This window comes from Heterodontus francisci, chromosome 22 (assembly GCF_036365525.1).
Source record: "Heterodontus francisci isolate sHetFra1 chromosome 22, sHetFra1.hap1, whole genome shotgun sequence".
Lineage (NCBI taxonomy): Eukaryota > Metazoa > Chordata > Chondrichthyes > Heterodontiformes > Heterodontidae > Heterodontus > Heterodontus francisci.
Genome location: NC_090392.1, coordinates 31,861,024 through 31,872,849, shown reverse-complemented (window position 1 = coordinate 31,872,849; position 11,826 = coordinate 31,861,024). Strand labels below are relative to the sequence as shown.

The 11,826-nt window shown below is 45.6% G+C and overlaps 1 protein-coding gene across 4 annotated transcripts; it reads left to right on the top strand.

The window, feature by feature from the left end:
- Positions 1-340: 340 nt before the first annotated feature.
- Positions 341-11,519, top strand: LOC137381596 (zinc finger protein 664-like). Of its 4 annotated transcripts, none has more exons than XM_068054292.1 (2): positions 341-425; positions 9,291-11,519. In XM_068054292.1, the coding sequence occupies exon 2, from the start codon at positions 9,884-9,886 to the stop codon at positions 10,325-10,327; it is 444 nt and encodes a 147-aa protein (XP_067910393.1). In that variant the 5' UTR covers positions 341-425; positions 9,291-9,883; the 3' UTR covers positions 10,328-11,519. The 4 variants fall into 4 exon arrangements, with proteins under 4 accessions (XP_067910393.1, XP_067910396.1, XP_067910395.1 ...); XM_068054295.1 differs by having other exon boundaries at positions 365-385; XM_068054294.1 differs by lacking the exon at positions 341-425 and adding an exon at positions 747-811.
- The last annotated feature ends 307 nt before the right edge of the window (positions 11,520-11,826 follow it).

Here is an 11,826-nt window from a genome sequence, read left to right as displayed (position 1 = left end):
CATCAAACGATCATCGAAGCAATATAGCCCTTTGTCTACTTAATCTCACCTCATCGGACAATAGAATCCGTCAGGAGAGCCTTTGTTCCACCCTCTCGCAGGCAAGTATATCCAAAGTGTTATTAATCAAATCCAAGTCTCAACTTTCACAGAGGCTCCATGCGTTTGAGTTTCTGTATGAGTTACTTAATAATTTCATCACAATCCGACCACAGTGGACGTCACTAATTGGAGCTGCCAATGACGATGCTTTTACCCAGCATTCGCCGCGGTAGTGAATGTGCCCTATTCATTGTACAGCAGCCCTGGGCGAACCTGTATCTGGAGCATGCGCAGTGTCACTGTGATTAGGGTTGTGCGAGTGCTGGAGACGCTTTTGCAGCGGGTGAGAGTCGCGGCGCGCAGGGGAGAAATGGAGCCGGCGGGTGAGTGAGTGAGTGGGCTTCAGAAATACCGGGTGTAGGCCGCAAGCCCCGAATAATTAGCTCCAGGTCCTGTGTAGCGGAGCGGCAGCTGCGGGGCTTCTCCCGGTGACAGGCCCTGTTTGAAACTAATAATAAATTAAAAGGAGGGACTCGGTTCCCCGATTGAAGGGAGACCCGGAATATCCGGGAACAGAAACCGAAAACACTGACAGGCTGAGGCGGCTCGGGAGGAGATTGTGGGCGCAGGGGAGGAATTAGCGCCATGGGTGCGCTGGGAAGCTTCGTCAGCGGCCTGAGGCCCCAAACAAGCCTCGTGCTTACACCGCGGTGACAGGCCGGGAGAGTGGTGGCGAAACGCGGGCCGCTTATCTTGCACAGAGGGCATGGTGAGTGGGCGGGGCTTTAGGGCCTGTTCCCAACGAGGTCCCCGGGCCCGGGAGATGGAGCATCCTGGACAACAGGGTTTAAAGCAGCTTCATCCACTCCCAGGCTGTATGTGATGTTTGCAGCCTCGAGGGGTCTATGGGCCGTGGATATATTCAGTGTAAGAGGTTGTTTAGTCACTTAAAGCAACTGCTGCTCAACTCAATGGCCAAAATTCAGAGTAGGAAATGAGGCCATTTGGCCCATAATGTCAAGAACACAAGAAATAGGAGCAGGAGTCGACCATGTGGCCCATCGAGCCTGCTCTGCCATTTAGTACGATTGTGGTTGATGTCAGGCTTCAACTCCACTCTTTTGCCTACTCGCCATATCACTTGATTCCCAGAAAGACCAAAAATCTGTTTCTCCCAGCCTTAAATGTATTCAACGAAGGAGCATCCACAAGACTGTGGGGTAGAGAATTCCAAAGGTTCACAACCCTTTGAGTGAAGTAATTTCTCCTCATCTCAGTGCTAAATGATCAGCGCCTTATCCTGAGACTGTGCGCCTGTGTTCTTGGTTCCCTGACCAGCAGAAACAATATCTCAGCATCTACCCTAACCAGCCCCTTCAGAATCTTGTTTGTTTCAATGAGATCACCTGTCATTCTTCTTAACTCCAGCGAATATATTCCCAATTTACACAACCTCTCATTATAGGACAACCCCTTCATATCAGGGAAAGTTAGCATGCAGGTATAGCAAGCAATTCGGAAAGCCTATGGCATGTTGGTCCTTATTGCAATTTAGTGAACCTGTGCTGTACCACCTCCAATGCAAGTATATCCTTTAAGTGAGACTGAAACTGCACACTGTATTCCAGATGTGGTCTCATCAAAACACTGTACAATTGTAGAAATGTTTTTTTTTATTCCTGTACTCCAATCCTCTTTCAATAAAGGCCTTCCTAATTGCTTGCTACCTGCATGTTAACTTTCTGTGTTCCTTGTACAAGCACCCCCAAGTCTCTGAACATCAACACTTACAAGTTTCACACCTTTTCAAACAATATTCTGCTTTTCTGTTCTTATGACCAAAGTGAATAACTTCACACTTCCCTACATTATACTCTATCTGCCACCTTGTTGCCCACTCATTTAACCTGTCTGTACCTCTTTGCAGCCTCTCTGTGTCCTCCCCACAGCTTACCTTTCCACCTAGATTTATATCATCAGCAAACTAAGGTATATTACTCCCAGTCTCTTCATCTGAGTCATTAATATAGAGTGTAAATAGCTGAGGCCCCAGCATTGATCCTTGCGGCACCTGACTATTCACTGCCTGCCACCTTAAAAATGCCCCATTCATGCCCACTTTGCTTCCTGTCTGTTAACCAGCCCTCTATCCATGCTAATATATTACCTCCGACTCCATGGGCCCTTATCTTGCCTATTAATTTTTTGCGTGGTACCTTACTGAAGCCTTTTGGAATTCCAGGTATACTATATCTACTGGTTCCCTTTTATCTGCCCGACCAGTTACATCCTCAAAAAACTAATAAATTTGTCAAACAGGATTTCCCTTTAGTAAAGCCATGTTGACTTGTTTTAATCATACCATGCTTTTCTAAATGTATTGTTAAGACTGCTTTCATAATAGATTCCAGCATTTTCACAATAACTGATTTTTTTTTTTTAATTTTATTTTTGTTTAGAGGTACAGCACTGAAACAGGCCCTTCGGCCCACCGAGTCTGTGCCGACCATCAACCACCCATTTATACTAATCCTACACTGATCCCATATTTCTACAACATCCCCACCTGTCCCTATATTCCCCTACCACCTACCTGTACCAGGGGCAATTTATAATGGCCAATTTACCTATCAACCTGCAAGTCTTTGGCTGTGGGAGGAAACCGGAGCACCCGGAGAAAACCCGCGCAGACACAGAGAGAACTTGCAAACTCCTCACAGGCAGTACCCAGAATTGAACCCGGGTCACTGGAGCTGTGAGGCTGTGGTGCTAACCACTGCGCCACTGTGCCCACAGTCAGTTAGGCTAACTGACGTGCTGTTCACTGTTTTCTCTCTGCCTCCTTTTTTGAAAAGTAGTGTAACATTTGCCAAAATGTAATCTGATGGGACTGCTCCTGAATCTAAGGAATTTTGGAAATTCATAGCTAGCGCATCCAGTATCTCTTTTAGTAAAGCCTGGTTCGAGTATAAAATTAAAACCTGACCCGAGCCCGACCCGACAACAGCCAACCCGGGCCCTGAGTCCTTTAATTTTTTTTAATACCCAATCCGAACCCGACAATGTAGTTGGGTTTGGTTGGGTAGCCAAGCTTTCCTGCAGAGTGCAGACTGCACTTTTCCCACCTTGATGTCCTGAATGTTCATTTGAAGATTACTTCCCGGAGCAAGGCAGCACTGTCCACGTCCAGCCCAACCCGACTCGAGCCCGAATGCTGGACCCAGAAGAGAGACCCGACCCCGAAACTTCTTGTCTGGTCTGGCTGGGTTGGGTTCGGGTCGGGTAGCTACGCTTTACTCTTTTAGAACCCTAGGGTGTCGGCCATCTGGTCCTGGGGATTTGTCAGATTTTAGTCCCTTAAGTTTCTCCAATGCCCAAAAGCAGAAAAAGAAAGCTTATGATGATCACAAAAAAACTTAATACTTTAGAAAGCCTAGAGGAGTAAAGAAAGTGCAGGGGTGAAGTAAAAAAGGAAATTAGAAAAGCAAAGAGAGGACATGGAAAATTATTGGCAAGTAAAATCAAACAAAACCCAAAGATGTTTTATCAGTACATTAAGAGCAAGAGGATAACTAAGGAAAGGGTAGGGCCTATCAGAGATATACAAGGGAATTTATGTGTGGATACAGAAGATGTGGGCAGGATTCTTAATGAGTTTTTTGTCTCTGTCTTCACAAAGGAGAGTGTTGATGCAAACATTGTCGTTAAAGAAGAGGAGTGTGAAATCTTAAATATGATAAGCATAATGAGAGAGGAAGTACTAGAGGGTCTGATGTCCTTGAAAGTGGATAAATCGCCAGGGCCGGATGGATTGCATCCCAGGTTGTTAAAGGAAGCCAGGAAGGAAATAGCAGATGTGCTGAGGATCATCTTCAAATCCTCACTGGATAGGGGCGAGGTGCCAGAGGATTGGAGGTCTGTGAACGTTATACCATTGTTTGAAAAGGGTGCGAGGGATAGGCCAAATAATTTTTGGCTGGTCAGTCTGACCTCTGTGGTGGGTAAATTATTAGAATCAATTCTGAGGGACAGGATAAACTGCAACTTAGAAAGGCACGGATTAATCGGGGATAATCAGCATGGATTTGTTAGGGGAAGGTCAGGTCTTACTAACTGAATTGAGTTTTTTGAGGAAGTAAGGATGATTGACGAGGCTAGTGCGGTCGATGTGGTCTAAATGGATTTTAGTAAGGCATTTGACAAGGCAGATTGGTCAGTAAACTGAAAGCCCATGGGATGCAGGGAATGTGGCAGGTTGGATCCAAAATTGGCTCAATGACAGGAAACATAGGGTAGTGGTCGACGGATGTTTTTGCGAATGGAAAGCATTTCCAGTCGCGTTCTGCAGGAATCAGTGTTGGGTCCCTTGCTGTTTGTGGTATATATTAATGATTTGGACTTAAGTGTGGGCGGCATGATTGGGAAATTTGCTGATGACACAATAATTGGCCGTGTAGTTGATAATGAAGAGGGTAGCTGTAGACTCCAGAATGATATCAATGGTTTGATATGCATGCTTGCCTTCATTGTTAGGGGAATAGAGTATAAAAATTGGAAAGTTATGTTGTAGCTGTACAGAACCTTAGTTAGGCCACACTTAGAATATTACGTGCAATTCTGGTCGCCACACTACCAGAAGGATGTTGAGGCTTTGGAGAGGGTACAGAGGAGGTTTACCAGGATGTTGCCTGGTCTGGAGGGCATTAGCTATGAGGAGCGGTTGGAAAAACTCGGATTGTTTTCACTGGAACAACGGAGGTGGAGGGGCGACATGATAGAGGTTTACCAAATTATGAGCGGCATGGACAGAGTGGATAGTCAGAAGCTTTTTCCCAGGGTGGAAGAGTCAGTTACTAGTGGACATAGGTTTAAGGTGCGAGGGGCAAAGTTTAGAGGGGATGTGCGAGGCAGGTTTTTTTACACAGAGGGTGGTGAGTGCCTGGAACTTGCTGCCAGGGGAGGTGGTGGAAGCAGATACGATAGCGACGTTTAAGAGACATCTTGACAAATACATGAATAAAAAGGGAATAGAGGGATATGGGCCCCGAAAGTGCAGAAGGTGTTAGTTTCGGCAGGCATCAAGATCGGCGCAGGCTTGGAGGGCTGAATGGCCTGTTCCTGTGCTGTACTGTTCTTTGGTTGTGTGGATGGAAAACTGGTAAATGAAATTCAATCCAGGGAAGTGTGAGGTAAAGCATTTGGGAAGGGAAAACAAAGCGAGGGAATACACAATAAATGGGAGGATATTGAGAGGGGTAGAAGAAGTGAGAGACCTTTGAGCGCATGTCCACAGCTCCCTAAAGGTGGCAGGACAGGTAGATAGAGTGGTGAAGAAGGTACATGGAATGCTTTCCTTTATTGGCCGAGGTATAGAATCCAGAAGCAGGGATGTAATGCTGGAACTTTTAAAATGCTTGTTAGGCTGCAGCTGGAGAATTGCATACAGTTCTGGTCACCACATTACAGAAAGGACATAATTGCTCAGGAGAAAGTACAGAGGAGATTTACAAGAATGTTGCCAAGGCTTGAAAGTTGCAGCTATGAGAAAAGATTTGATAGGCTAGGGTTGTTTTCCTTAGAACAGAGGAGGTTGAGGGGTGACTTAATTGAGGTGTACAAAATTATGAGGGGCCTGGATAGAGTAGACCGGAAGGACCTGTTTCCCCTAGCGGAGAGGTCAATTGCCAGGGGCTACAGATTTAAAGTGATTGGTAGAAGAATTAGAGGGGACATGAGGAAAAACTTCTTCAGCCAGAGGGTGGTGGGTGTCTGGAATTCACTGCCAGGAATGGTGGTGGAGGCAGAAACCCTCAATTCTTTTAAAAGGTACCTGGACATGCACTTGAAGTGCTGTAACCTGCAAGGCTATGGACCAGCTGCTGAAAGGTGATTAGATTAGGCAGCTAGTTTTCTCGGTCAGCACAGACACAGTGGGCTGAATGGCCTCCTTCTGTGCCATAACTTTTCTGTGCTTCTACTTTTTATCTGCTGATGTTAATTTTCTGAATTTGCTCTCTTTTTAGCCCCTAGTTTACTGTCAATTTGTGGTATGAAACTTGTGCCTTCTACTGTGAAGACAGGCACAAAATATTTGTTCAATGTCTCTACCATTTCCTCGTTCCCCACAATAATTTCTTCTGTCTCTGTTTCTAAGGGACTAACGCTTATTTTAACTATTCTCTTCCTTTTTATGTAAAAGCTCTTACAATCTGTTTTTGTATTTATGGCTAGATTACTCTCATTCTATTTGTTTCCCTTTTTATCAGCTTTTTGCTGGCGATTTGCTGGTTTCTAAAATACTCCCAACATTATAAGCCTCTTTTAATCTAATACTATCCTTAAGTTCCTGAGTGAGCCACAGATTAGTCTTTTTGCTGAGTTTTTGTCTTTCAATGGAATGTGTTTTTGTCGAACATTTTGAATTGTTTCTTTAAATGTGTCCGCGTCAGTTGACAAATAACCATCCAGCCTAATCCCCACTTTCCTGCTCTTGGTCTGTAGCCTAGTAGGTTAGGGCACTTCAAGTGCATATCCAAGTACTTTTTAAATGTTATGAGGGCTCCTGCTTCTACCTTCCTCCCATGCAGTGAGTTCCAGATCCACACCACCCTCTGGGTGGAAACAATTTCCCTCGAATGCCCTCTAAACCTCCTACCTCTTACCCTAAATCTATTTCCCCTGGTTATGGTCCCCTGAAACTAGGGTAACAGGGCCTTCCTATCCATTCTATCTAGACTCATAGTTTTATATATTTCAATTCGGTCTCCCCTCAGCCTCCTCTGTTCCAAAGAAAACAATCCTCACTTATCCAATCTTTCCTCATAACTAAAATTCTGTAATCCAGGCAACATCCTTGTAAATCTCCTTTGTACATTCTCTAATGCAGCCACATCTTTCCTATAGTGCGGTGACCAGAACTGCACACAGCACTCCAGCTGTGGCCTAAGCAGTGTTTTATACAGTTCCAGCATAATCTCCCTGAAATAATCACAGAATCGTTATGTGCAGAAGGAGGCCATTCGGCCCATCATGTCCACACCAGCTCTCTGAAAGAGCAACTCCCTCAGTTCCATTCCCCTGCCTTCTCCCCATAACCCCGCACATTCTTCCTTTTCTTATAACTGTCTAATTTTCTTTTGAATACTTCAATTGAACCTGCCTCCAGACCTTAACCACTTGCTGCGTGAAAAAGTTTTTCCTCATATCACTTTTGCTTCTTTTACCAAGTACTTTAAATCTGTGCCCTCTGGTTCTCGATCCTTTCACGAGCGGGAACAGTTTCTCTCTCTTTACTCTGTCCAAACCCCTCATGATTTTGAATACCTATGTCAAATCTCCTCTCAGCCCACTCCTCCAAGAAAAGCAGTCCTAACTTCTCCAATCTATCTTCATAACTGAAATTCCTCATCCCGGGAACCATTCTCGTGAATCTTTTCTGTACTTTCTCCAATGCCCTCACATCTTTCCTCAAGTGCAGCACCCAGAATTAGACGCAATACACTAGCTGAAGCCGAACTACTATCTTATACAAGTTCAACCTCCTTGCTCTTGTACTCTATGCCCCTATTAATAAAGCCCAGAATACTATATGCTTTATTAATCGCTCTCTCAACTTGTCTTGCCACCTTCAATGACTTATGCACATGTACACCTAGGTCCCTCTGCTCTTGCACCCCCTTTAGAATTGTGCCCTTTATTCTATAATGTCTCTCCATGTTCTTCCTACCAAAATGAATCACTTCACATTTCTCTGCATTGAACTTCATCTGCCACCTGTCTGCCCATTCCACTAACTTGTCTGTCCTTTTGAAGTTCTACACTTGTTTGCCTCACAGTTCACAATGCTTCCAAGTTTCTTATCATCTGCAATCTTTGAAATTGTGCCCTGTACATCAAGGTCTAGGTCATTAATATATATCAGGAAAAGCAAGGGTCCAACACCGATCCCTGGGGAACTCCAACACAAACCTTCCTCCAGCCCGAAAAACATCCATTAACCACAACTCTTTGTTTCCTGTCACTCGGCCAATTTCATATGCATGTTGCTTCTGTCCCTTTTATTCCATGAGCTACAAGTTTAACAATAATCTATGCCTCGGCTAACAAAAGCCAAGTATCCCATATGCCTTCTTGATCACTTTATCCACTTACCCACCCACCCTTCAAGGGTCTGAAGACATGTACTCCAAGGTGTCTCTGTTCATAGAACATTTCAGCGCAGTACAGGCCCTTTGGCCCTCAATGTTGCGCCGACCTGTGAAACCATCTGACCTAAACTATTCCATTTTCATCCATATGTCTATCCGATGACCACTTAAATGCCCTTAAAGTTGGCTAAGTTCCTTTATACTTCTCAGTTTCCTACCATTTATTGTGTATTCCCTAGCTGTGTTAGCTGTCTCCAAATGCATTACCTCATAATTCTCTGGATTGAACTCCATTTACCACTGTTCTGCCCACCTGACTAGTCCATTGATATCTTCCTACAGTCTACAGCTTTCTTCCTCATTATCAACCTCATGGTCAATTTTTATATCATCTGCAAACTTCTTAATCATACCTCCTGCATTCAAGTCCAAATCATTTATATATCCCACAAAAAGCAAGGTACCTACTACTTCGGGCTGTGGAACCCCACTGAAAACAGCCCCCCAGTCACAAAAACACCCATCACTTGCTTCCTGCCTTTGAACCAATTTAGGATCCATCTTGCCACTTTGCCTTGGATCCCATGGGCTTTTATTCTCGTGACCAGTCTGCCATGTGGGACCTTATCAAAAGCCTTGATTGCAGTTTAGCCCCACTCCCCTAATCTTTGGTTGTTCACTGTGGAGGAGGGGTGGATAAGTCAGAGGATCTTCTCCTGGACCTGCTTTTGAGTCTGGTTAAAACAGTGATATGTAGGTCCAGGATGCATGAGGACCATGTTGGGGACTGGAGGGGTGTGGGGTCACTCTGGCTGCCAGACTCTCCTCTGTATTCTTGTCGAAAGGGGGCACGCTTGATACCTTCTGCAATCAGTGGCATCTCGGGATACAGAGTGTCCATAGACACTGTTAACAGCATTCTGGCTAAGTTGGGAAGGTTCCCTTTGCTTTGTTGTGATTTTGTTGCTTATTTTGGCTTCTTTTAGTTTGAATGGACCACGTGTTTGAGGGGAATAAGAGAGGAAAGAATGTTCCGTAGAAACTAGAATTGTCTGTTCTGAATTTCTATCCTGTACTGACTTTTGTAAACTTCCTTTACAGGATATTAGAAGGGAAGGATTTGCAGACGGGAAACGCAAAGCAAACATCATGTCAATATCTGACAGAGTCACTTGATTCATCAGGACTTGAATATCATCTGCCTTTGAATGTGGAAGGAGAAATGTTTGTCTGTTCTGTCTATGGGAAAAGATTTCAAACATCAGTGTGATTGAAAAGCACTGAGACACACACACCCGAGTGAGAGTGTTCCACTGCACTGACTGTGGAAAGAGCTTTAACCAGTAACACAGCCTGAAAAAACATTGCACCATTCACAAATGGAGAAACTGTAAACATACTGTGTGTGTGGACGAGGCTTCAACTGATCGTCCAACCTGGAGAGGCACAAGGACACCCGCACCACGGAGAAACCGTGGAAATGTGGAGACTGTGGGAAAGGATTCAATTACCCATCCCTACTGGAAACTCATCGACGCATTCATACTGGAGAGAGGCCATTCACCTGCTCCGTGTGTAAGAAAGGATTCACTCATTCCTCCACCCTACAGAAACATCAGCAAGTTCACACAAGGGAGAGGCCGTTCACTTGCTCCGTCTGTAAGAAGCGTTTCTCTCAGTCATCTACACTGCGGATGCACCAGCGAGCTCACACCGGGGAGAGGCCGTTCACCTGCTCCGTGTGTGGGAAGGGATTCATTAATTCATCCAACCTTCTGGCACACCAGTTGGTTCACACTGAGGAGAAGCCGTTCACCTGCTCAGTGTGTGGTGAGGGATTCACTGAAGCATCTCACCTTTCAAGACACCAGCGCATTCACACTGTAGTGAGGCCGTTCACCTGCTCCATTTGTGGGAAGGGATTTAATCGTTCATCCAACCTTCTGACACACCAGCGAGTTCATACTGGGGAGAAGCCGTTTACCTGCTCTGTGTGTGGGAAGGGATTTAATCGGTCATTCAACCTTCAGACACACCAGCGAGTTCACACTGGAGAGAGGCCATTCATCTGCTCCGTGTGTGGGAAGGGATTCACTACTTCATCTCACCTGCTGAGACACCAGCGAGTTCACAAGTGACTGTAGGGGTTGGATTCTGCTGTTATTGCTGCTGTTAATCACATCCAGGACTGAACCATGTTCATTCTGACAGTTGGGGTTTGTTTCTGCTGATGTTGATAATCCCTGAAACTGGGCAGGAGTTTAATATTTGGATATGTGTCAAATACATTTCGATTTCTTTAAAAAAGAGGAGACTAATTGATGAGCCAGGATCTAATTGAATGGCAGAGCAGGCTCAAGGGGCTGAATGGTCTTTTCCAGTTCCTCTGTACTTTCTCCCCAGACTTCCCCCCTCTCTAACTCTGCTCAAGTGCTTGCTTCCTATTGTAGGGCCTTCTCCCCAATTCTCCCATGACTTTCCATTCATCAGCTGTGTTTCAGTCCGGATTTATTAGGATCATAGGAACAGGAGTTGACTATTTAGCTTGTCGAGCCTATTCTGCAATGCAATGAGGACATGGCTGATCTGCAACCTAACTCCATATAACCATATATTATTTTAATACTCCTTTCCCCAGTCTCTTACAATGTGATTTAAAATTTATGTCATATCTTTAAGGTAGGAAACTGTCCCAAAGTGCATCTGAGAGCATAAAATGACAAATCAGAGAAAAATTGACAATGAACCAAAGAAAGGGATGTTAAGAGGGCTGACTAAAAGTTTGGTCAAAGTTGTAGGTTTTTAGGAGGGGATTTAAAGGCGGAGAGATGTGGACTGGCAGAGAGGTATAGGGAGGGAATTCCATAGCTTGGGGCCGATGACTGAATATGGAAACATAGGAGCAGGAATCGGCCATTCAGCCCGTCGAGCCTGCTCCGCCATTCAATTAGATCATGACTGATCATCTACCTCAGTGTTGATCAACATACGGCCCGCCAAAGGTTTCCATCTGGCCCGCAGGTGTAAACTGTACCCTGGGCCGTTCCTCATCCTCGCCAGGGCTCCGTGACTGGAGCTGGAAATTTCCCATCCCTTTGTCATCTTCTTGCAGACTGACCTTTTCAAAAATATCGCACCGTTCATTTCACAGCTGACAGCTGCTGAAGCAGTAACGCACTTATCAAAAATGTCAGAAAACCCTGAATCTGTCTGCTTCAGCAGCCGTCAGCTGTGAAACTAACAGCGCGATGTTTCCAAACAAACTGACCAACCACAAAGCTGCTGTGCCGAGTGCTTCCGCTCCCTGCAACTGTCGGGGGTGGGGGGAACAGAGAGAGAGAGAGAGGCAGGGGGGGCACAGAGAGAGAGGCAGGGGGGGACAGAGAGAGAGAGGCAGGGGGGGACAGAGAGAGAGAGGCAGGGGGGGACAGAGAGAGAGAGGCGGGGGGGAACAGAGAGAGAGAGGCGGGGGGGAACAGAGAGAGAGAGAGGCGGGGGGGAACAGAGAGAGAGAGAGGCGGGGGGGAACAGAGAGAGAGAGAGAGGCGGGGGGGGGAACAGAGAGAGATAGGCAGGTGGAACAGAGAGAGATAGGCAGGTGGAACAGAGAGAGATAGGCAGGGGGAACAGAGAGAGA